At 43.4% G+C, this 23,023-nt stretch overlaps 2 protein-coding genes across 2 annotated transcripts in view; one reads left to right on the top strand and one right to left on the bottom strand.

The window, feature by feature from the left end:
• nav2a (neuron navigator 2a) overlaps nt 1-19,271 on the top strand; it is an 82,756-nt gene extending 63,485 nt beyond the window's left edge. Inside the window, exons 18-39 of the mRNA XM_029497427.1 lie at nt 547-591; nt 1,072-1,232; nt 1,666-1,848; nt 4,655-4,707; nt 7,043-7,066; nt 7,417-7,491; nt 9,036-9,119; nt 9,210-9,333; nt 9,487-9,659; nt 11,604-11,776; nt 11,879-12,032; nt 12,177-12,357; nt 12,530-12,630; nt 12,745-12,840; nt 12,932-13,109; nt 13,272-13,507; nt 14,015-14,166; nt 14,378-14,449; nt 14,577-14,773; nt 14,854-14,972; nt 15,888-16,088; nt 16,384-19,271. Coding sequence (XP_029353287.1) covers nt 547-591; nt 1,072-1,232; nt 1,666-1,848; nt 4,655-4,707; nt 7,043-7,066; nt 7,417-7,491; nt 9,036-9,119; nt 9,210-9,333; nt 9,487-9,659; nt 11,604-11,776; nt 11,879-12,032; nt 12,177-12,357; nt 12,530-12,630; nt 12,745-12,840; nt 12,932-13,109; nt 13,272-13,507; nt 14,015-14,166; nt 14,378-14,449; nt 14,577-14,773; nt 14,854-14,972; nt 15,888-16,088; nt 16,384-16,509 — 2,908 coding nt within the window. The 3' untranslated portion in view covers nt 16,510-19,271. The remainder of the gene's footprint in view (nt 1-546; nt 592-1,071; nt 1,233-1,665; nt 1,849-4,654; nt 4,708-7,042; nt 7,067-7,416; nt 7,492-9,035; nt 9,120-9,209; nt 9,334-9,486; nt 9,660-11,603; nt 11,777-11,878; nt 12,033-12,176; nt 12,358-12,529; nt 12,631-12,744; nt 12,841-12,931; nt 13,110-13,271; nt 13,508-14,014; nt 14,167-14,377; nt 14,450-14,576; nt 14,774-14,853; nt 14,973-15,887; nt 16,089-16,383) is intronic.
• A 469-nt stretch (nt 19,272-19,740) lies between these two features.
• On the bottom strand, nt 19,741-22,570 carry dbx1a (developing brain homeobox 1a). The gene is made up of 4 exons (XM_029498898.1): nt 22,158-22,570; nt 21,971-22,072; nt 20,206-20,408; nt 19,741-20,040 (listed from the first exon to the last, which is right to left on the bottom strand). The coding sequence occupies exons 1-4, from the start codon at nt 22,522-22,524 to the stop codon at nt 19,741-19,743; spliced, it is 972 nt and encodes a 323-aa protein (XP_029354758.1). The 5' UTR covers nt 22,525-22,570.
• Nucleotides 22,571-23,023: the final 453 nt, after the last annotated feature.

Here is a 23,023-nt window from a genome sequence, read left to right as displayed (position 1 = left end):
GCACTGGGGAGCTCTGTGTACCATCTTATTTGGTATTTTGTGTCTCTTTGCATGCTGGTGTTTTGCTCTGTGTGGTAGTTTGTGGTTATTTTTGTAGGACCTCTTGCTCCTGGATGAATGAGAGAGTGGAAGTATGAGGTTTTGTGTGTATGCAGGCAGCTCCAGTGCTTTAGTTCTGTTGTCCACTCCAGTCACTGTGACAGACTGCCACCTTGTGGTAGAGTTTATATGTGTGCAATTACCCAATAGCCTGAGCCTAGGATGTTTTTTTGTGGATTTTACACTGTAAAAGTCTCAATCTTAAAGAATGTTTTGCTTCTTCTGACCCATAAAAGTTTCATTTTAAGAAAAGTAAATGTAAAAAAGGTGTCATTATTTCCATCTGCATCTGATTGGAGATTTTTTGCAGTGTGTATGTCAGGATGTACTTGTGTGAATAAAATAAAAATTTTTTAGTGGTAGGTAGTCCTTGAGTAGTACAGCCACATGTTTCTTTGCCGCCTTGCTTCCTTTACTTTGCTCCTCTGAAGTGTTTCTCTCCCACAGCGGGCCACATTGTGGTAGAAACACTCTGCCTAAGAAGGGACTCAGGTACTGACTTCACTTCCTGCTGGACATGTCTTGTTTTTCTTTTTGTTTCTGAATCTACATCCACTCTTCAAAGCTTGCGGCCACGCTTTCCAAAATGCTTTTGATGTTTTTGTTTGGCACTTGGCACGTGTTGTTGTGTTGTGCTTCCGTGAGGAGATGTCGCTTTGTTGTCGTACAGAGCTCTCAGTCTTATGCTGTAGCAGGCTTGATTTCTGGGACTTGCTTTGGCTTCTGTTCTGCTTGTGTTGCTCACAGCTGAGAATCAGTCTGTGTTCACGCTGCTGTAATTTCGTGTTCTAGCATTTGATTTTTCATCTGATTTTAGATCCCAGCTACTAATCTGGCTGCTTATAAGAAAAAATTCAAAAGTCAGATCAATCTGAATCCAGACCACCTTGTCCTGTAATACTATTGAAGTCAACACTGCACCTGTTTCTATGTCCTGAGATGCACTTTAATCTCCTCTTTGACTTCTTGTAGGTATGGCCCATCGCCCCAGCTGCGGAGCCACGAGGAGGCCCGTGATTGGCTGCGCTCTCACTCAACCAGCGGGCTGCAGGAGTCTGCCAGTAATTCCCCGTTCTCCCCAGGCTCCAGCCTCACCTCCCCCTCTGGCACTCGCTTCAACTTTGGACAGCTCGGTATGCCGCACACACGACCAATCCCAGCACGGCACATTTATTTCCCTGGGATTCACGGAATTTGGTGCAGAACTCAGGCGAAGTTTATCACACCTTTCTAAAACCATTGACCCAAGGTTGTTGTTTTTACTTCGATAAGTTGATGATTTGGAGAGAAATAATCACAAGCTAGTGTATTTAGTGTAGTAAAAACATGGTTCTAGTTACCTATCGGGTATTTATCAAGAAAAAATGCCAAACATAGTTTGGTTCCAGCATCCATAGCTCTTTCTCCATTTCTTGTATGATTGTATATAGATGCATATCTTTATATCAGGATGCTCCTGTGGGCTTTTGATTTTCTTACATTTTTTATACTAAACTTATAATATAAACACAAGTAATAATCGCAGTCATGTCGCAGCTTATACTATTCCGGGTGTCACTTTTACAGCATCCAGCCCAACATCTGCAGCTCAGATCAACCTTGCTGGGATGCGCAACAACAGCTTGACAAATCAGGACGTCCCCTTTGACCCTTGCAGCGACAATCGACTGAGAAACTCATGCATGTCTCTTGATGAGAAGACTCGCACCATGAGCCGGTCAGGCTCCTTCAGGGACGGCTTTGAGGAAGGTAAGAGGAGACAAAAAATGGATGGATGCAGTTGTTGGAAACATGGTCGGCAGCACTGTGTGAGTCCTGGCCATGTTTTCTTCAGACCTTTGGCAAAATCTGTAATTAGGTGTAATCCCTTTCTGAGAGCCGCATGCTCCCATTTCTCCAGAACACCGAAGCCTTCCCTTCCTTTTTCCACAATACCATGCCAAAAGAGTTATTATTCCATTTGTTTAGAGAACATTTACACGGATTACAGCTGCTCCTCAAAGAAAAGCTCTCTATCCCCTTAGAAATCTATAATCAGCTTTAGTGTGGCTTTGTTTTTTTTTTTTTATATGCATGCTTATTGGGAAAAGTAGCCAGCATTGCTTTTCCCACCAGCAGACAGACTCCCTGCTCAGGAGAGATCACACCACTGGAGTCTGTTCAATCCCCACAGCCAAAGAAATGCACTGCTTGGATTTGGACTGGGAGAGAGGAAGGACCATGATGTACTGTGCTGAAAATGTCTCTCTTCTGGAAAAATCCACCCTTAAAAACTTCAGTGATGTATGTTGCCAAATGTAAACACTGAGCCACGACATAATGTGGCCACAAGACATGTCTGTGCAAAGTTAAGTCAGCATTTTTCCTGATAACAAGAGAATCAGTAGGTGAATTCAAAATCCCTTCAACATCGTCTGACCAGGCAGCCGAAGTAAAACAAGATTACACATCAGTTTTGCACTTGACAATGTGAGGGGATGTAAAGGTAGTGTTTGTGCTGCAGAGTTGAATGGGAGATGAACAAAGACATGGGGATCAAATCCAGTGGCAATGAAACTGGCTCCGTCAAGGCGCCTTGGGGGAATCAATGGGAGTGTGTTTCTTTGGGAAACCTGGGAAGTTCAGCACAGTGTTTTATTTTATTGAATTTTTTTTACCCCAGATTGTGAAAAATGTCTTTTTTCACAATTCACAATTTCACAATTGTGAAAAATGTCTTTTTTCACAATCTCAGTCAGTTTTACCAGATAATTGTCTATGTCACTGTTTTGGGCTTGTTTCCTTCTTCAGAATAAAAGCCTGTTTTTATCCCGGTATACACAAGAGGTTTTTAAAATTACAGCTTACTCAGGATAAACACACCATGAAGTCCATAAATAGGCCATTTATATTCTAAGAAAATACCAATTACAGAAATGCAGAGTAATATCACAAACCATCTAGAGTCACCTCTTTTGGATGTTAAACTTATTCTGAAATTGATTCGAGGCTTTTTTCCCCAGTTAAAACAGATTATGGCCCACTGAGCTGCCTGTTTGTTTCATCGTGTCTAGAAAAGTTAATTAGAAAGGAGACTGTTGAAATTGATATGTGGCCGAGTTGATACTGTGCTGTGCTGCCACAAAAATATATATGTGCAAGAAACAGTGCAAAAACAGTTACAATTCATTCAGACCAGATTCAGAGCAGAAGACATCAGTGCAGTAAACAGTCTTTCAGTGTGGCGCAGACCACCTCTGAATGTGATCCAAGTCATCTGATGCAAAAAGCTTCTTGGGTGCATTCACACCTGAACATGAGGACCTGAACAGAAGCTAAGAAAGACGTTTGTCTGAAGCCAACACCTTCTTTGCCTCTATACAAATATACAGGCAACACACACACAATTATAGGGTCTCAAACTTCTTATTATTGCCCCCCCCCCTCCCCCTCCCCCACACGAGTGTACTTATATATCTGTGTTGCTGCTTCCCAGCCCCACAAGCCTGTCTTCCCTTTCAGTGGGGGAGATAATTACAGGGATCACAATGAGAGGCGTGAGAGAGAGGTGATGACATACATGAAACTTCCAACACAACTTTCTTTGTCATTCTGCATGAGTGTGTATGTGTTGGGTCGCAGTGTGTAGTTCTGCCAGAACCTGCTATTTGCGTGCACATTCACGTGTTGCTGAAGGGTAGAGTTACCTGCCCGTGGTTTGATTGACAGGACAAAAGTCTCATCACCCACCCAACACTTTGTCTTTCTTGTCCTGATGGAGAGCTACACCACTACACACTGTCGCCTCAAACTGTCCCACCTGTGCAGAATTGAAGTCTTCGAGGATTTTTGTTCTGCCTTACAATCTTTCACAGCCTACATGGACTGATCAGGAGGATAAATAGGAACCGTCTGCTTTAGCCTTATTTTATGTGTCATCTCAGTGCTGCATTTCACAAAGACGGGGTATAAATACTGATTTACATCTCACAGCTGTGTTCTATTCAGCTCTTAAAAGAGTCTACTTTAAAAGATCCTGGAACAGATGACCTTCAGTCTGCAGAATTCCTCCCCTAATGTGTCTCTTAGCTCACACTGCCATCTAGATCAAACTAGAATAAAAGAACCACTCCTCAATAAAATCTTGTCTGCCCCCTTGTGAGGTAATACAAAGAATTTGCTGAGATCAGCTTGACCTTTGATTACTTTATACTCCTGATCCTCTCTGATCTGCCCCAGGGCAGGAAACAGCAGTGGCGTTGTGTCCTGGGCCTCTGATGTGTGATTAGCAGCTGAGTCATTAGCAAAGTTTTGCGCAGGCTGTCATTAGCTGCTCCGCAGTGCGACTGCAGCATGTAGGAGTTTTATCTTAATGACCACACAGCTGCAGTCATCATGTCCATGAGGAGTTGGACAAGGTGGGAGGGAGAGTGCTGGGTGGGCCAGGTTGAATCAAGGTGGGTGGTTCTTGTGTGTGTGTATGTTGGGGGGGGGGTTCTGTTGATAATTATAGTACTGTTGTGTGTACAAGTGTACTTTCTAATCTCCACTTTTACTTGTGGTTTTGTCTCCCCAGTTCATGGATCATCCCTCTCTCTGGTCTCCAGCACCTCCTCCATTTACTCCACAGTGAGTTCACCAAACCCACATTATTTTGTACTGAATATAATCTGTATTATTTGTGTTCCACACATTCAATGCTTAGACACTATAGAAGCAGTGCTTTTTTGTTTTTCATACTTTTTCATATTTTTAGCCTCCGTTCCACCCTTTGTCAACTAGACACTGACAAATGTTAAATCCCTTTAGGGGACATATTCGGGTCATAACATTTTAATAACCAAAGGACTGCTAATTAAGAATTTGCCTCTCAGTACTTTATGATGTCAAAGTGATAAAGGCTCAAAAGACTTCACTTCAAAGTCTTCAATTCAGTTCTCACTGGGATGAAGTGTGGAAAAACATTAAAGAACACAAAAAACGACTAAAAAAAGTTTAATCACAAATTAAAATTTTATTCTGAACCTCAAATATCAATATCAATATCAGCCACAAAAACATATACTGTGTCATCTGGCTCTGTTTCGAGGTATAAAATTAACCATGATACAAAAACATCATTATAACAATATCACATGTTTGTAGACTATTGGTATCAACAGAAAAAAACTAAACTAAACAAGGCTGACAATAATTAATGCTGAGGGAAAGGGTACAGCAAACAGCCTTTATTGTTGTGGCATCTAAATGGCATCTTTGTCAAGCAGTTAGGGATCTGCACGTTAACAGGTCACAACCAGAGCAGTCAGTTTCTGCTTGTGTCTGCAGAATTACGGAATATTCAGTATTTGAGTTGGCAAATATGCTGTTACGCATTCACTCCATCCAGAGATCTGACTCACACATCCTGTGAGAAAATAGGTCTGACTGTAGGCAATCACAGTGTAGCTCCTCCCACCCAGTGGGCTGGTTTACTCACCTGAGCAGGTGTAGCAGAGAAACTCCCTGACACCGGATCCATGCTCGGATCTGGCTGGTCCTTCAATTCAGAGAGTCAGAGGTTGGAAATCTGAGGGGAGAAGACAGTGGAGGCAAAATGATGGCAACTTTATCCCTGACGAGCACGGTCACATCCTGGCAGCAGACGGTATGGAGGGATAGGGAAGTCGAGGGCTATTGGCTGCAGGAGTACTTGCTTCTGGTTTCTTTTGGCTCCCTGTTGGAGTTTAATGCAGCCGTGAGCCAAGGGTACCATTACACAGAACTTATATCTACAATTGGCTTGCAAATAACCCTGTTTATTCATTAGAAAAATAGAGTAAATTTGCCTTGTGTGTTTTCATGGGCTATAAGCTTCACACATGAAAAACTAATCTGATGTTTGAATATTTCACATCAACACAATAAAAAATCTTCTGCAGCCAAGTTAGCATTTTCAGTTCCTCTATTCATTTTTGTCACAGCTTGTCTTTCCGCCAAAATGCTCTAAATGTTTTCTTCTATGATGCTGGTAGCTCTTGGGACCATTTGTCTTTTTGTCGGGGACTGGTTGTGTAGACCATGTAGGTGCCACTTGTTGAACCACTTTGTTATAACACATGTATCTTCACGCTGCTGTACATGTACAGACACACTATGCTGTTGAAACCTGCTTTAGCTATTAATGGTTTGTAGCGAGAACCACATGAAACATCATTGCCAGCTATTCGGATTCATTGCTTTTGTTTCTATTTTTGCTCAGGCTGTAAAAAATAACTGCCAAAAATTATTGAACAAAACCAAAGCACTTCTAAGTAAAGATAAAATCAAGGATGTGTTTATTCAGAGGTAAATATTAACAAGTTCATTGAACCATTTACTTCTCACAATATTAAAAATGAAAATAAAAAGCATCTAAGCCTAAACCAAAAAATAACCCCTAAACATGGTGTGAGGAAAAGACAGTTGTTTGTTTTCAGTAATTACAAAATTAATCAATTACCAGCCTCTTTAAAATATTTAAAAGATAAACAAGCTGTTAAAACAGTTCTCGTCATGTTAGGAAAAACATTTCAAGCTTCAGTTTCTGTTCACGGTGTAGCATGTTGATATATAAATATGGTTGTTGTATGCTTCATTGTTGTGGTGATCCGCAGCAGGAGGGTGTGTGGGTGTGTGTGCGTGCTAGCATTTGTGTTGCGTGTTCTCTGTATGTGTGCCTTTACTATTGTTCTGTGTGCAGTCACCAGAGACAAAGGGACTCACACACTCTCAGTGAAATGCCTTTTGGAGGAAAGCTCTGCTTTCCCAGACATATTACACCAAATACAGAAATCTCCTCCAAAGTTTATAAAGCTCATCTCCAAGGAGCTAACAAATCAAATCAGGAGTCAGACGTGCAGCTTGAGCTGAGATTCATTCATGTCAGGATTCAGTCAGTGTGTCCTTTAATGGCTTTCTCTTCTTCTGATGTTTGTCTTTACAGAATGAGGAGAAGTCTCAGTCGGAGGTGAGTGTCAACCCGCCCACAGCACTTCAGTCCTCTTTAATTTTCTGTGTAGTGGCTGGACTTGTTAGAACACGGGGTTGTTTTCACAGTTGTATCCAGTTACATGTGTAACTGTATTGTGAGTGACCCTGTAACAGGCTTTTGTTCCTTTCTAGCACCTGTGTATGCTTGAATGTTGTCCTTTATGCATCTGCTGCATTTCATCTCTTAATCTGAACGTATCACAGCTCAAATCTGGGAGCCTCCCTCGTTTGTTGCTGCAGTATTTTGTGTGTGTGTGCGTTTGGTATTGAATGCTTTTGTGGTTTTGTCTTGGTGCTTTTTGATGTCGTGCTTTTTTACGTCTTCAGATCCGCAAGCTGCGGCGGGAACTTGATGCTTCCCAGGAGAAGGTTTCCGCCCTGACGACACAGCTGAGTGCTAACGTAAGTGCATACGCACTCAAAGTAACACAAACATACGCACACTTCTATTTGAACATGAATACAGTTTCCTTTTAATGTTGAGTAAATAGATTTTAATCCCTGATATATAGCTTGGTTTCTTTTCTTCTAACGTTAAAATACAATTCACACATATCTATGTAGGAATTGTATTTTTGTGTATCTGAAAATGTGATTTTCTTTGTATATAAATCTGAGTGAGGAATATAAAGGGAAAAGATTTACAATAAAACATCAACAGTTTGAAAAGCAAAGTCCAACTGTCATATAATTAAGAGCTGAAGGAGGAAGTGAGAAGAACTGAACTCATTTATATACATTTATATAAGATCCAAAATGTAGTTGATATGACTGGATGTGAAGCTGGTGTGAGTTTGTGATCCTTCCTCTCTACTTAGGGAAATTATGTGGAACACAAAGATTTCCACAATATTCATTAAAAGTTGAACAGATTTTACTCACAGACAGTATAATTTTCCATCTGGCAGAACCATCAGAAAATCTCTTTGAGCATTTCCAGACAAGATCCTTTCTGCTACCCTAGCTTCTATATTGCGTAAGTCTCACCACGCTTCGCCTGTAATCTGCTGTCTGAGTCACAGCACGCCGGCAGTTTGACTGTGGATTAGAGATATGGAGGGAAGGCAAAGGTGTTAGATTACAGCGGGGAGTCAGGTCTCGGTACACTGCTGAGTGCCTGTGCCAGATGTGGACAGAAGATTTACTGCTAATGATGCCTGGATACAAGGAGGAGGGGGTGAAGGTGTTGAAAGAAGAACATGGATAGAGAGCAGTGAGGTTCGATGGTGTTTGGGCCAAGGGAGGGTTTTACGTTCAAACATTTGATTACATGCCGCAGACGGATGGTGAATTATCTGAACACACCTCGAAGCCCCCGGAGGCCGTGAATCTAAGAACATCTCCTCCTGTGAAAAGTCACGACTTGAATCGCACTTCAGTCAGCACCTTATTCAGCTCTCACACACACTTTCCTGCAGGCAAAAGCACACTTTTTATATTGGTGGTCCAAAGCCCCATGCAGTACATTGAAGGATGATCTGGTGCATTTAAACCAGCTCGTCAACATAAGGCATTGGAGATAGAATGCTTCATTGTCATACTGAAGATATATGTTAAGGACGTATACTCTAGGATGACTTTGTGTTATCAGGATATAAGGATCTAGCACCAAGCACTGTTTTCAGTGAAGATGATCAGATTTGTGTTTGCAGCATGGCAGCCTGTTGAAGGCCCATTGACCCATGGGAGAGTTTATGATCAATTTTGCACAATTATTTGGAATTGGTCATGTTTTCATTGCTTGGCATTCAAGTTGGTGTTCTTGTGGCAATGCCGAAGCTGTTGTGGTTAGATTTGATAGAGAATGAGCTTTTCTTTAGTTGTAACTAACTTGCAGTGTTATATAATGTTTAGACTTTCCCTCATTTGGAACAGCATTGAATGGATGTATTTGTTCATCTGGGACTTCTGTCATACATTTTTTAATCTGTCTCTCTCTCCCACAGGCACACCTGGTGGCAGCATTTGAACAGAGTCTGGGCAACATGACTATTAGACTGAAGAGTCTCACCTTGACAGCAGAGCAGAAGGTGAAAACATGTTGCTTTGTATAAAAAAAAAAAAAACTTGCTCGTTGTCACTGCAGTCAACCTGATCTTCCTGTCATTCTCTCTGTGTAGGACTCTGAGCTTAATGAGCTGAGGAAGACCATCGAGCTGCTGAAGAGGCAGAACGCTGTGGCTCAGGCTGCCATCAATGGAGTCATCAACACGCCTGAACTCGCAACTAAAGGAGAAAGGACAGGTACGAACCTTGGCAGTGTGCAAAGCAAAGGATGCTATACGTTATCAACTGGACTGACTTTTTTTGATCAAACTTTACTTTTATTTCCTCATGAAAGACTTATTTCATCCTAATCCATAAAAAAATCATGTGCTTTTTCCCCTCTGTCCTCAGCCGGCACTAACGGAAGTCCGCAGCAGCAGCAGAATCAGCAGCCAGACCTGCGCATCAGGAGGCAGCACTCCTCCGACAGCGTCAGCAGCGTTGCCAGCGCAACCAGTCATTCAAGTGTGGGCTCCAACATGGACGCTGACGCCAAGAACAAGAAGAAGAACAAGAAGAACTGGGTAAGACAGAAGAAAATGGAAAATGATAAAACTATGTGAGATATGATTTCAGTTTGTGATAAGCAGACAACCAGATGGTTTGTTGTTTTCATCTTTGTCTCTGTCTTTTTTTTTTTTTTTTATTGTTATTATCTCCGTGTGTTGGTGTTACATGTTTGGGTTTCTGCCCCTTCAGGCATCTTTTACTGGAGAAAAGGTGAATACACTGAAGATTTTCATACACTCCTGTCCTGTTAAACATCGTAATGACTGATTTGGTGAATATCAAAAGCACGTATGCTGGGATTGGCTCCAGCTATCCCAAGCCCCTGATGGATGAGTGGTATCGAAAATGAAATAATGAATGGGTTAGAAATTGACTGAATGTGGTTGTATTTTAGTCCATGTCCCATCTATCACCAAATCAGTATTACTGGATAGTGATGCAGCCCTAATGTCAGTTCATCCATTGTTTTCATCTTACATACTTTCACTTACAACTTTAAAGACAACAACTTTTCCTTTCTTGTTGTTGAAAGACTTTTCTGTGCACCGGAGGACAAGTCAGAGAAAACGACGTAGGCAGCTTTTTTCTCTCTGTCATCCCGTAGACTACAGTATCATGTTGTCCTCTGTGATGCTGGTGTTGTTGAAATTTTTTGGGAAGAACAGTGTGTTGGTGTCTGATAGCTGTTCAGCAGTCTCCTGCTTTAAGTCTTTGTGATAGTAAACGAGCCTCCCAAATGTGTGTGTGTGGAGATGTGTTTCCAGCTGTCAGTCTTCGTGTAGATCAGACCCCACAGACGGCTGCACTGAGCAGGTGCTGCTCTCTCAGTGTGTGATATTGAGTGTATAGGGGTTGTGTGGGGAGTCTATAATGGATCATGAAAGAGTCTCCGTTTCATGGTGGTTGTGATGTAGAATTAGTTTGCAGCTGCCTGGAATTCAAATAACGTCAGCTCTGGTCTTGTAAGGGTCTTGAGTTTAGTCTCTATCCCTCCATAACACATTAACACATCAAATCCCATATGAACATGTACTGTTTTGTCTCTGTGTCTTCCTCTGCTTCGCTTCGTGTGGCAGGTCTATGAGGTAAGAGTGTTATGCTGCCTGAAATGGAACAAAAGAACCTGCCTAACCACTGCACCTCTTCTAGGTTACTAACCTCTGTCCTTCTCCTCCTCTTCGCTCACCCCTGCTGCCACTGTAGTGCCTTCCTTCCCATTTTCAACACTGCTGCTCCCTGAAATCTGCTCTTATGACACTTGAGCCAGCTCTTAGAAAGAAAACTCCACCATAAAATATTTGAACACAGTGAGGAAAAATAATAATATGGATACAGCTGGTACATCTAGATCCCTCTTTATACAACTGCACAAGCACTATTGCCATGAGCCAAAGCTGAGATATTTTATAACACAGTTACACTTTGCTTCAGGTCCCTCACAATCACAGAAGCTTCTTTTTAAAGTCACCAAAAAATAACAAAAATAGGAAGTAATTATGGTGGATTTGTGCTTTAAACGCAATTTATAAGAATTACAATTTAGGTTTGGCTAAACTCAGCTTAGAAAATATGACCTTTTTTTGGGTATAAAAATTATGTTATGAGTCATAGCTTCTCTATTTAGGTGTAAAAGTCATCAAAGGTTAACCAACACTGGATACTAATAAACCTCTCTCTGTTTGTTTTTGAATACAAAAGAAAACAAAAGAAAGACCCCAAAACTAAAAACCACATTACACACTCTGTGTAATGTGTTTGTGTTCACAGCTGGAGCTCAAGTCATAAGACAGCCCACCCACCTTTCCTTTTCTACCTTTGATTCACTTTTTCACAGCTGTTTTCCTCCACTTCCTCTTCCTCCAGCACACTCCTCCTTTCCCTCTCAGCCTTATGGATTTGGGAGTTAGTCCATCATTTGCTCACCATCTTTCTTTCTTTCTCTCTGTTTTCGTCCACAGCTTCGAAGCTCCTTCAAACAAGCATTCAGCAAGAAGAAATCTCCCAAGTCAGCCTCCTCTCATTCTGACATTGAAGAGATGACCGACTCGTCTCTGCCATCCTCCCCCAAACTGCCTCATAATGGCACATCAGCCACTAGCCACATGCTCAGGAACACACACTCCAACACACTGTATGTACACATCATCATCAGGCCTGAACGTAACATTTTCAAACTAACAAATGCTGCTTAAAGAACTACATTTCATAAAAGTGAGTGTGTATGTGTGTACAGATTGTCAGAGTGTATGGACAGCGAGGCGGAGACAGTGATGCAGTTGCGGAGTGAGCTCAGGGAGAAAGAGATGAAGCTGACTGACATTCGCCTGGAAGCACTCAGCTCCGCCCATCAGCTGGACCAGCTCCGGGAGGCCATGAACCGCATGCAGGTCTGCAGAAATGAACACAATCACACACACTGACAATCTAATTGATTGCTCTGGCTTCTGGCCTACCTGTGGTGTCAGTTTGAGGGGTGGTGCCTATGCATGAAATCATTTTTACCTCTCTTTTTCCTTTGTGTGTTTCTGCAGCTGGAGATTGAGAAACTGAAGGCAGAGAATGACCGTCTAAAGTTGGAGAACCAGGGCAGCAGGACAGGCTCCCAGGCCTCAATCTCATCATCTCCGCCCCCTCCCACAAACAACCAGGCCCCAGGACCTGGACTGTCCCAGCAGAGCCTCAATCTCACAACCAGTGAATCCACCAGCCTCGGTAAGATACTTACAACATGCCATGCTTTCTGTCAGGTATTCAGCAGCAACACACAGTTGATTCCAGTCAACCAGCAATTGAAATATTTAACTTTAGGCATCATTAACTAATAAATATGGTACTGGAAAAGATAGAAAAACGATTCAGAGAAGACTCTCTTTCCTCCTGTCAGACATGCTGCTAGATGACACCGGTGGAGAAGGAGGGGTGAGGAAGGAGGGGAGACACGTCAAGATTGTTGTCAGCCTGGACGAAGACAGCAAGTGGGGAGAGGTGAGTCCAGTTTCCAACATAAACTGTTTTATTGCTTGGTCTTAATCTTTTATATGTTATGATTGTGTAACCTGATGACTTTCTAGTATCTAAAACCATGATTTCCCTTCACAGGAGGGCCGGCCTCGCCCTTTCCTGATCGGCTGTATTGGCGTTAGTGGTAAAACCAAGTGGGACGTGCTGGATGGTGTGGTCTGTCGCCTCTTCAAGGTAAATGAAGGAGAATCACAATCAGATAACAGAACTATGTCAACTTGAACCATTTAAACAGCTTTGAAATATTGAAACTTGTATCTGGCAGGAGTACATTACCCATGTGGACCCTGCGGGCCAGCTGGGCCTGAGCTCAGACAGTGTTGAGGGATACAATATTGGAGAAATCCACCGGCACAGCAGCCTCAGCACTGCACACACGCCCGAGCTGCTGCCCTGTGGCTACCTGGTGGGAGACAACAACACCATCAGCATCCAACTCAAAGGTACTGGGGCCTCATAAAGTCCAACAGGTCATCTGAGAACTTAATACAAACAGAATAAAAACAAATTAAAGGTCTATTAGATATCTGCAGAAACTCACCAATGATCCACTTTTGTCCGCTGACATGAATTTCCTGTGCGTGTGTGTTTGCGTTTGCGTCCAGGTGTGACCAGTGAGAACGTGGACTCCCTGGTGTTCGACACTTTGATCCCAAAGCCAATGCTTCAGCGCTACGTCTCCCTGCTGAAGGAGCACAGACGAGTCATCCTGTCGGGCCCCAGCGGGACAGGAAAGACCTACCTGGCCAATCAGCTGTCTCGACACCTGTTGCTGCTGGCGGGCCGACCTCTTACCCCGCGCGCTGTTGTTACATTCAATGTGGACCACAAGTCCAGCAAGGTAGATATGCAATCAAATTCCATATTCTGTGTGCACAGAGATATAAAGACAGAAACGTTAGCAGCAACAAATGGGAAGGTTTGTGTTCCAAGCACATTTCTGATAAATTCCAAATTCAACACTTGAGCTTTAAATGAGGGTTGAACGACTGGGAGCAAAAAGACATTCAAAACCAACTAAGACCCTGATAAATGAAAGGCTAAATGCTTGGTAGGTTTTAAAAGCAGTATAATTCTTGTATGATTATAAATTAATTGCTATCGCAAAGCTTCAAAAGTTTGCCAAAGCGACGTGGCATAAAAGAGCAGCACGTTCTGTGAGATCTGAAAAATTTATTGAATACAAAGTGAAATAATATGGAAAAGCATCTCACTTTGGCATTCATAATATTTTGGTGATTAATTTAACAAATCAGAAAATTTATCTTTACCTTACATCTGTTAAGTTTCTGATTGAAGCTCAAGGAAAAAATGGCTGATGTTTACATGATTCAAATTGTCTCTGTAGGAACTGCGTCAGTACCTGTCCGGTTTGGCTGAGCAGTGCAGTGGGGTCCCAGGAGTAGAGAGCCCCCTGGTGGTCATCCTTGACAACCTGCACCACGTCAGCTCCCTAGGAGAGATTTTCAATGGCCTCTTCAACTGCAACTATCAGCACTGGTCAGTTCACTCCCACAAACAATCATGTTAAAGAAGAGCATCTAAATTTATATAAGAATATATGCTGTTGGAGTTTTATGGCACGAAAGAAAACAGAGCAAAACTCTAAACATCAGTTCACACTGACATATGAATTTGGACAGGAATGATTTTCTTTTTTTTTTTTTAAATCAATGAAACAGTAATAATCAGTGCTTTTCTCTCCATGTAGCCCGTACATTATTGGCACCATGAGCCAAGCCACATCATCTGCTCCAAACCTGCAGCTTCACTACAACTTCAGGTAAACTGCTGCTAATCTTCTCCTCCCAGCTGGATACGGGTTGACGTGTCTTTACAAAATGTCAAATTTGAAAATATCTTTGGGTTTTAATGTTTTGTATGATATATGACATGCTTTATATGATCAGGTGGGTGCTGTGTGCCAACCACATGGAGCCAGTCAAGGGCTTCCTCGGCCGCTACCTGAGGAGGAAGCTGATCGAGACAGAGATCGGCAGCCGGACGCGCAACATGGAGCTGGTGAAGATCATAGACTGGATCCCGCGGGTGTGGCACCACCTCAACCGCTTCTTGGAGACACACAGCTCCTCTGACGTCACCATTGGTAAGAGGACACTGCATGATCGATGAAGGATCAGTTAATAAAGCGACCGGCATCTCACCTCTCTGCTTTGTGCGTCACAGGACCTCGTCTCTTCCTGTCATGTCCCATGGATGTAGAGGGATCAAGGGTTTGGTTCACGGATCTCTGGAACTACTCCATCATCCCCTACATGCTGGAGGCCGTACGGGAAGGACTGCAGGTAAGAAATCACACACAGTTAATTTGTCTTCCCAAAGCGGAGCTCAGTGGTTAAGATGTGGAATGCTCACAATATGTCTTAGAGGTGACAATAAAGCAAATTAATACGGAAGCTTAATTTGACATCCTGGGGGGATGTTAAAATATCCATCTGCATTAAGTAGAAGTGTAATGAGTGAGAGAGGGCAAATAGAACAACTCTATCTTTCTCAGAGGACTGAGGTTATGTTCATCAAAGTGAAATGGATTCAATTTGTACTCATAATCTGTATGTAATTAGCATCTGATTCAATTAGGCAGAGGCTAATTACCAGTGTGAGTGGGAGTGAAGGGGATTCTGGATGGCTGGGTTCAGTAGACTAATTCCTCTCTCATCAGCCTAGAGGAGAAACTGCACTGTAGTGACACTGAAATTCACTGAGTAAAAAATCTCCACCTCAGAAAATATTAGTTATTTATGTTTTGTGAAATAGATGCAAATGTTTAAGGATTCACAACAGAAATCACTAAATGACACTAGAAAATACAGCAAATGCCTTATCAAAAGACTGCAGTCAACAGATATCTCAATGGTCTCAGTGGATATTAATGAAGTCCCAACTCTGAATCCTCCCCTTGTTTGATTATGAAATACTCAGAAACTGAATACATTTTTTATTGCTTCTGCTTTTTACCCATTTCTTTTATTTATTTATTTTTTTTTTAAACAGCTTTTACGTAATCTTTTAATGAACAGATTCAGTGCAGCAGTTTTTCCTTCAATCTATATGTGAGAAAATTTGCTGCACATAAGCGGCAAAGACAGAGCCCTCTTCTGAGTGATTTCTCACAGAGTGAACTTCAGACATTAAGCAGCTTCTGAAACTGAATCTGTAGGAATTAGTATTTTTCAGTGTTGCCCTCTCTGTCCCTGTAGCTGTATGGACGCAGAGCGGCGTGGGAGGACCCGGCTGCTTGGGTGATTGACACCTACCCATGGTCAGCCACGCCCACTCCAGCTGACTGGCCCCCACTGCTGCAGCTCCGCCCAGAGGACGTGGGGTTTGATGGCTACTCCACCCCAAGAGAAGGAGTCAGGAAGGAGCCCCCACAGAGTGACAGCGATGCAGACCCACTGGTGAGCAAACATACACATGAAGAACACGCTACTGAGCATTTGAACTAGGCAGGTTCAATTTGCATAATACATAGTCACTCTCTCAACATTGAAATGAACTGTTGTATGTGTTATATTCATATACTTAACACATTACATTTGTTGGGTGGATGGTCCTTCCTCATCGTCCCGGCTTGCAATCTCAAGAACTTTAGTTAATTCATTTATCTTTGAAGCCGTTCACATTTGAATGGAAGATGGAGAGAACTGAATATAAAACCTCCAGAATTCAAACTGACTCTTATTTTACCAACAGATGAATATGCTGATGCGTCTGAAAGAGGCGGCAACGTCGTCGAGCCCACAGAGCTACGACAGTGACTCCAACAGCAACAGTCACCAGGACGACATCTTGGACTCGTCGCTGGAGTCAACCCTGTGATGCCGTCAAACCACAACAGTGGGATCCTCTTTCAGGGGAAACTTTTTACAAGAAAACACTCTTGCTCTGAGAAAATCTTGTTGAGAGCAGCATTTAATGCCACAAAATCTGGCCACCTTAATTTGGGTGCAGGTAACCCAAATATTTAAAAGGAAAAAAAAAAGTCGAATTGCATTTCAGAAGACAGGCAACAAAAGTTTTTACTGCACTGCACTGTTTTGTTTTGGGGTTTTTTTTTCACCGCTGTGGCCCACGGCTCTTTGTCAGGAGCCTGACATCTACTTCAGACAGACAAAATAAAAGCACACAGCCTCTCACTATTAGTGAGGCACCATTATTACCATCGTCACCATCGTCATCATCATCCAGCCATCAGCATAAACAAACACCAGCCAGGAGTCAGCCACAGCTTCAGCTCAGGCTCATGGGGCTGAGATATTCTTCGTCCTGCCCAGCTGCAGGGTACCTGTGCTGCCTGCAGATGGCAGTACAGGCCAATGTCTCTGGAGCATCGGTGAGCCTGAGAGATTTGGAGGGATGGATGCATGAACAGCCAGCCACTTCCTGCTTCACCTTCTCTTCAGCTGACTTTGCTTGAGAGGACACGGAGCCAAAGTGAATGTTAAATCCAGCAGAGTCCCCACTCTCTCTCTCTCTTTCACCTCCCACACCATAAGGAAGAGGAGTATCCTCAAATCCGAAGGCGTGCACCAGTTAGGGGTGACCTGATGGCTGAAGGGTTAGTTTTCTTTTTGCATGCAGGCCTCTGGTACAACTTTGCTGCATGACTTCCCTTCCCATTTGTCCCATCTGCTGTCTAGCTACACTATCCAATAGGAGCACACAATGCTCCCCAAAAAAAACTTCAAAGAGCTTAATCATAAAAAATTGTTCCTGTGAGTTAAATATCTGCCTTCATAGCCCTAAATGGATTCCATTGATGACCAGCGTGTCCATGGTTACAAACATTTCGAACAGAGTCAAACTTTGTGAAAAAGGTGCCCAAACTAAGGCGTCAAAGCAAGAGATTTAGGTAAACCTAAAAAAAAACTTACCACAATCCTGCGGACAGACATTTCGTGGGGACAGTAAGGCACATTTTCTCAGCTAAAAGCACAACCATGAACATAAACAGCAGCCATACCTACTAGAAATAAAAAAAACTTTTAAAAAAATTATGAAGCAAAACAAGAAGAAAATCTTCTTCACAGAATCCCTTTGAAAACCTGGTTTTCACTGAAATTTCCTGGAGGAAATGGTGCTGAGTGAGAAATTAATATTCACCGTGGCTCGACTTTTCACTTGAGCAATGTTTGCGAAAATGTCTGTGCGTGGTGTATCTTTGTGTAGTTGTTGCTTTAACCTCCTTATTGTACTTTGAGATCCCCATGCACACTGGCCCAGGCAGGCTGTTGTAGCACAACTCTCTTTTGGTGCTGGACTGAATCCTAACAAAGAATGCCTTACTCTTTTCGAACAGACTATGTGCATTAGCCAATCCTTTATTTGTCTAAATGGCTGTACACTTAACAGGGCTCCCACCCCCCTTGAGACCCCTTGGGTGTCGAGGAGCGGCATTGACCTCACATCATATCAAAACACCAATGGCCGTGGGACTAAAAGAAACGTGAATGAGATGTAGTAATTTTGGTTTTTGAAAATAAAGTTGTATGCATGTGTGACCCGGTGCTGAGACACTGGTGTAAATATTTGAAAACTAAAAGGAAAAAAAATGTGTCGATGTTCTTTGGTGCTTGAAATCAGGAGGTTTTGCAGGTTGATTGGGTGAAGGAAGTTTAAAATGTGTTGATTTTATACCTCATCCCCATCCTTCAACCATGCTTTAGCCACGATCTCTGTCTGTTCGGATTATGTGATTTGTGATGAACAAAAGTGTCATAACATGTCAAATGAATTAAGTGAAATCTATTGTATATGCTGCTTTGTTTATATTGAGATAATTAATTGGAGGTTAAGAGCTATAAAGGTACTTGTGGTTGAATGATAATGTAAAACAGTTTAAGCACCATTTCTATTGCTTAAAACAAAATAAAGTTATTGTACTTTTTTTTTTCCTTTGGTGTAAACGCCCCAGCCTGCCTTCTGGGAAGGGCAGGCAGATTGTTCAAGCCGGAGTCACGTTGTACAACGTGGCCTCCATCACGTTCAGTGTTTCAGTGTCACCGATGCTATGCAACATTTATTCTGATCTACAAACGAAAGCCAAAAGCTCGACGTACCCCCCACCCACCCACACACAAAGTAGAGTTCAGCACTGCCGAGACCTAAAGCATGGAACCGGAGTTGTGAAGACTTTTTCAGATTTGTGACAAACGTTCCTCATCCATGTGTGCGTCTGTGAGATTTGTAGAGGCTCTACTGCTGCAGCACAAAGAGGCTGACTCTGTTTGTGTTGTGAAAAGCCTGCTCTGAGAGGTGTGGATGTTGTTGAAGCGTTTGACCAGTCTGTCTTTTTATTACTCACAAAGTCAATGAATGTTTAGCCTTCTTTGCTATGTACATTTTTATATGTATCATACCCGTGTAAATAGCTGGTTATCTTGCAAGATTTTGATGACTTTTCTAGCTGATTTGTTACAGTTACTTGAAAAGGAGTATTTTGTGTACAGTCTCTTTACATCAGAGCAGATTGATGTTTGTCATCACTGGTCTGTCCAGGGCTCGAAGAATTAAATCTGATATCACTGTACTAGTCTTAAGTTATTGTGATTCAATAAAATTAATGATTATTTATGATTTAATTTGGTGAAACTGTTGCCTTTTTGTTCAACACAACAATGCAATAACATCCCTTGGACTTGTTTACAATTTTATTTGGTGTTTTATACAAAAAAATGTGAAATAAACATATATACAGCGCATAATACAACATACTTTAAAACATTAAACAGATTCATATAAATTATTAACGAAATAGCTACATTTTTCAATAAACAACTCTATTCAAGGTCAAAAGTAACTCAATATTCTTGGCATAAAATTTCCATACAAAATTGTACAAAATACTGTACAATTTAACAAAGCTGTGCAAAACAGCAAATTGTATCTCAGAAGCAGATCCTGATGAAGCAACAAACTGGAGTGTAACTTTTTTTTTTTTTTTTGCTGAACAATGACATTTATGGGGTTTGTTTCTTACAAATCTGGTCACAGTCTCGGATAAAAACAACAGGTTATATCTCTATATTGGCTTTTTTTTTTTATAATAAATTAAGATACTGTTATTTCTTCTTCATCTGACTCTGAGAAGTCTGAGTGCTTACTGGAGAAGGAAGGAGAAGAGATGCTGGATCCTGCCGACCTCACCCTCTGGCTCCTGAACTCTTCCTCCTCATCCTCCTCCTCTTCCTCATCGTCCTCTGCTGAGGACTTCTTGCCCACGTCGCTGAGGTCCGGGTGGGGGTTGGCTTTGGTGGGCAGTGTCTGCTCCCTGCAGCCGCCGGACGACAGCAGCTCTCTCTCCTTGGAGTTTCTCCACTTCATCCGCCGGTTCTGGAACCAGATTTTCACCTGCAGACAGAAACGCAAGGTGAGTGGACCGGCTCTGAGCCTGCTGATGGGGAATGCGCAACAGGTCGACGCTTTATGAGCAAATTGCGCATGTCTGAAACTTTTCAAAGCCATGTGAGCACTTTCATATAGATATATAGCACTTTTATAGATTTTTTTTTTTACCTGTGAGTCTTTGAGGCCCAGCTTGGACGCCAGTTTCTTCCTGTCGGGCTTGCTGATGTATTTCTGTTTCTGGAACATTTTCTCTAAGGCCTTGCGCTGCACGTCGGAGAACACCGCCCTCCTCAGCATCCCTCTGCGGGGTTTGCCCCTGGCGGCCAGGGGCCACGAAAACGTCCCGGGTATGGGGACAACGGAGGAGGATGCTGCAACACAAACAGAGGAGAAAGGACCCTTAACTTTGTTTACTTAGACGAATCTCCGAAGAACGCAGGGCAGCATTGATCCTTGGAGCTACTTCAATCCCCCTGGCCCAACTTTAGAAGCCCAAACCTGAAACCACTGAGGCGTCAGAGAGGATCTATATGACCATCGTGATTTCTGTCAGGACATACTTTTATTATTGGAAGTTTTCCCCCATGGGACTGTGCAATGCTTCTTTGTTTCGACTGAAATGGCACGAGGTGACTAATTAGCACATTGGCCGGTCCCCAACCGCATTGGTATGGTAAAGAGGTAGCATATCCTTTAAGGAACCCTGTGAGGGCGGATAGAGGAGTTAATAAACCGTGAACGGTAATTGTGTAGTAATGAACTAACGCAGAAAAGACTCTGGACAGGCGGCGAAGGGCATATATTATGGCAACAAAAGGAGATTTACACTTTCAAACTAAACACAACTGCATACCAGAATACTGATGCCGGGGGGGGGGGGGGGGTGAAGAGTGGAGGGGAATGGCGCTTTTTTTTTTTTTCTTCATGCCCTCAAATCATTTTCATTAAATGAACACGAAAAGCTATTCAGGACGTTGGAGTTGTTTTGTGGGGGCATTCAGCTGAGCGCATGAAAAGACTTCATCTCCATTATGGTTTGTCTGAATGAAAGCAGAGACTAGCGACTTTATAGACTTTTCTAAGAGATTATTCTTTATCTCAACTCGTCGACTGGCCCGGGTTGAGAATAGAGGAGCGTTTAGGGCACAGAGAGGCTGGGGGGATTGGAGGTCAGTGGCGGCCTATCCTATGGGCCGGCCAGCACGCAGGGGGAAAAAACCTTCCCCCAGCTGGAGCATTTTTGGATGCAGTTGGGCTTTCATACGTCGGCTTTAGTCAGAGATCCCACCGCGGAGAGCAGCTCTCCTCCGCCCGGACTTCCTCCGGACTGTAGCTGTCCTGTGGTCGCGGCAGAATCGGGAACAACAACGCGCTATGTGGTCTTGTGAGAATATTGAAAACTCTCAATAGCAGCCTAATAGGGAAATTAGTGCATGACTGGTTCACGCCTTTGGCCCGCCTGGTAAAAGTCACTCTCCTGGGTGTGTGGGTGGTTCGCCCGGTGGGAGCTGACCAAATTGGTCACGATGTTGAAGGCTTTGTTACCCGCCACAGCGGCCGGGTGGCCCCCTGGGCGCTGTGGGAAAACGTGGGCCCGGAAAATGCCTCAACGCCCCAAATGGGAAGGAGGAGGGGGTCTATAACTCGCCACCCCGCCTCAAATTTAGAGCGTGACGATTTGGGATAATTGGTTAATTAGGGGGAGGGTGGGTGGGTCAGGCCCGAGGCCAGATCCTGCGCTCCCCGTTAATAGGACAGGGATTTCTTCTTTTTCTGCCCGTTTGTCTCTTTTCTGCTTCTATTCCGGCTAAAATGTGCGCCAGGAGTTCAAAGTGTGTTACATTTAAATACAATAAATACAAATACAATGAGTTCTGACTTAAAAAATGAGGGACGGATCTATGGAAGCCAAAAGCATAAAAATTGCGCCTACCTGGTAAATAAGGCGTCCTGAATATTGGGTGAAAGGTTCCCTCGAAGCAGGGGAAGGGGAAGGTCTTGGGGTGCAGGCTTTGGACTGTGGGGGGGGGCGACGCTGTGGAGGAGCAACACACATGTAAGCATCACACTCCTGTAAAGAGACACACACGACTGAAGGTGGAGACAGTCTGTCTACTCACCGGTCTTTGGTGAAGGTGCGAGGATTGCACTCACTCCAAACTTTAGAAAAGTCGGGTCCTTGCCGCTTGGCAGCGACGTTTTTGGCGAGCACGACTCGCGCGTCACCGCGGTCGTGGCCACGGCGCGCTCCGCGGGCGCGCAGCTGAAGGACACGGTCGTGGTGGGAGTGAGCAGGGAGGCGCTTGCTGACGGGACAGTCCGGTTAATGAAGGCGGCGGGCCGACCCATACGCAGCAGGTCCTCCACTAGAAAGCTGGAATGGGTCGGGAAGGCGGACGGCAGGGTCTGGTGCAGTGGCAGAGCCGCGGCGGGTCGGTACAGACCCGGGTAGAGGGCGGGTGGCGCGATGACGCTTGGGATCATCATGGTCCCGGCTTAAAGAACTGTGTGTGAAATCTGAAATACTCCTCGTGTCAGCTGGGGAAGATTCAGTCGTGTGAATGGCTGCTAACTCCTCTGGTTTCCTCACTCTAGGGAGAGGAGTTTTATAGCTGCTTGCCCCCCCCCCCTCCGGCCCTCCTCTTAGGGCTGACAGCCCCACAATGGGGCTCAACAAAGTTCTCCACATGGGTCGCTTTCATGCCCTCTCCCCCGGGCCGCTGATTGGCCGGAGGACGCAATTTATGATTGCATTAGACTTCATAAGCAAGCAACACACAATGTAGCGACCACAAAAGAAGCTCAGTCATCAATTTTGCATGTTGACCACTTTCCTTTCACTTTGTTTTGTTTGGCAGAGCCAAGCAGCCTAATTAAAGAGTAATCTTTGCAGATTCATTCATTATCGGGGATTTTTAATGACCACTTTAAGAAAGATACCTTATTCTTTTCCTTTCAATGAACCCTTCTGTTATGCAGGAAATAA

Source organism: Echeneis naucrates, chromosome 3, assembly GCF_900963305.1.
Source record: "Echeneis naucrates chromosome 3, fEcheNa1.1, whole genome shotgun sequence".
Classification (NCBI taxonomy): domain Eukaryota; kingdom Metazoa; phylum Chordata; class Actinopteri; order Carangiformes; family Echeneidae; genus Echeneis; species Echeneis naucrates.
Note: the sequence above shows the minus strand (reverse complement) of the source record. Positions and strands in the feature narration are given on the sequence as shown.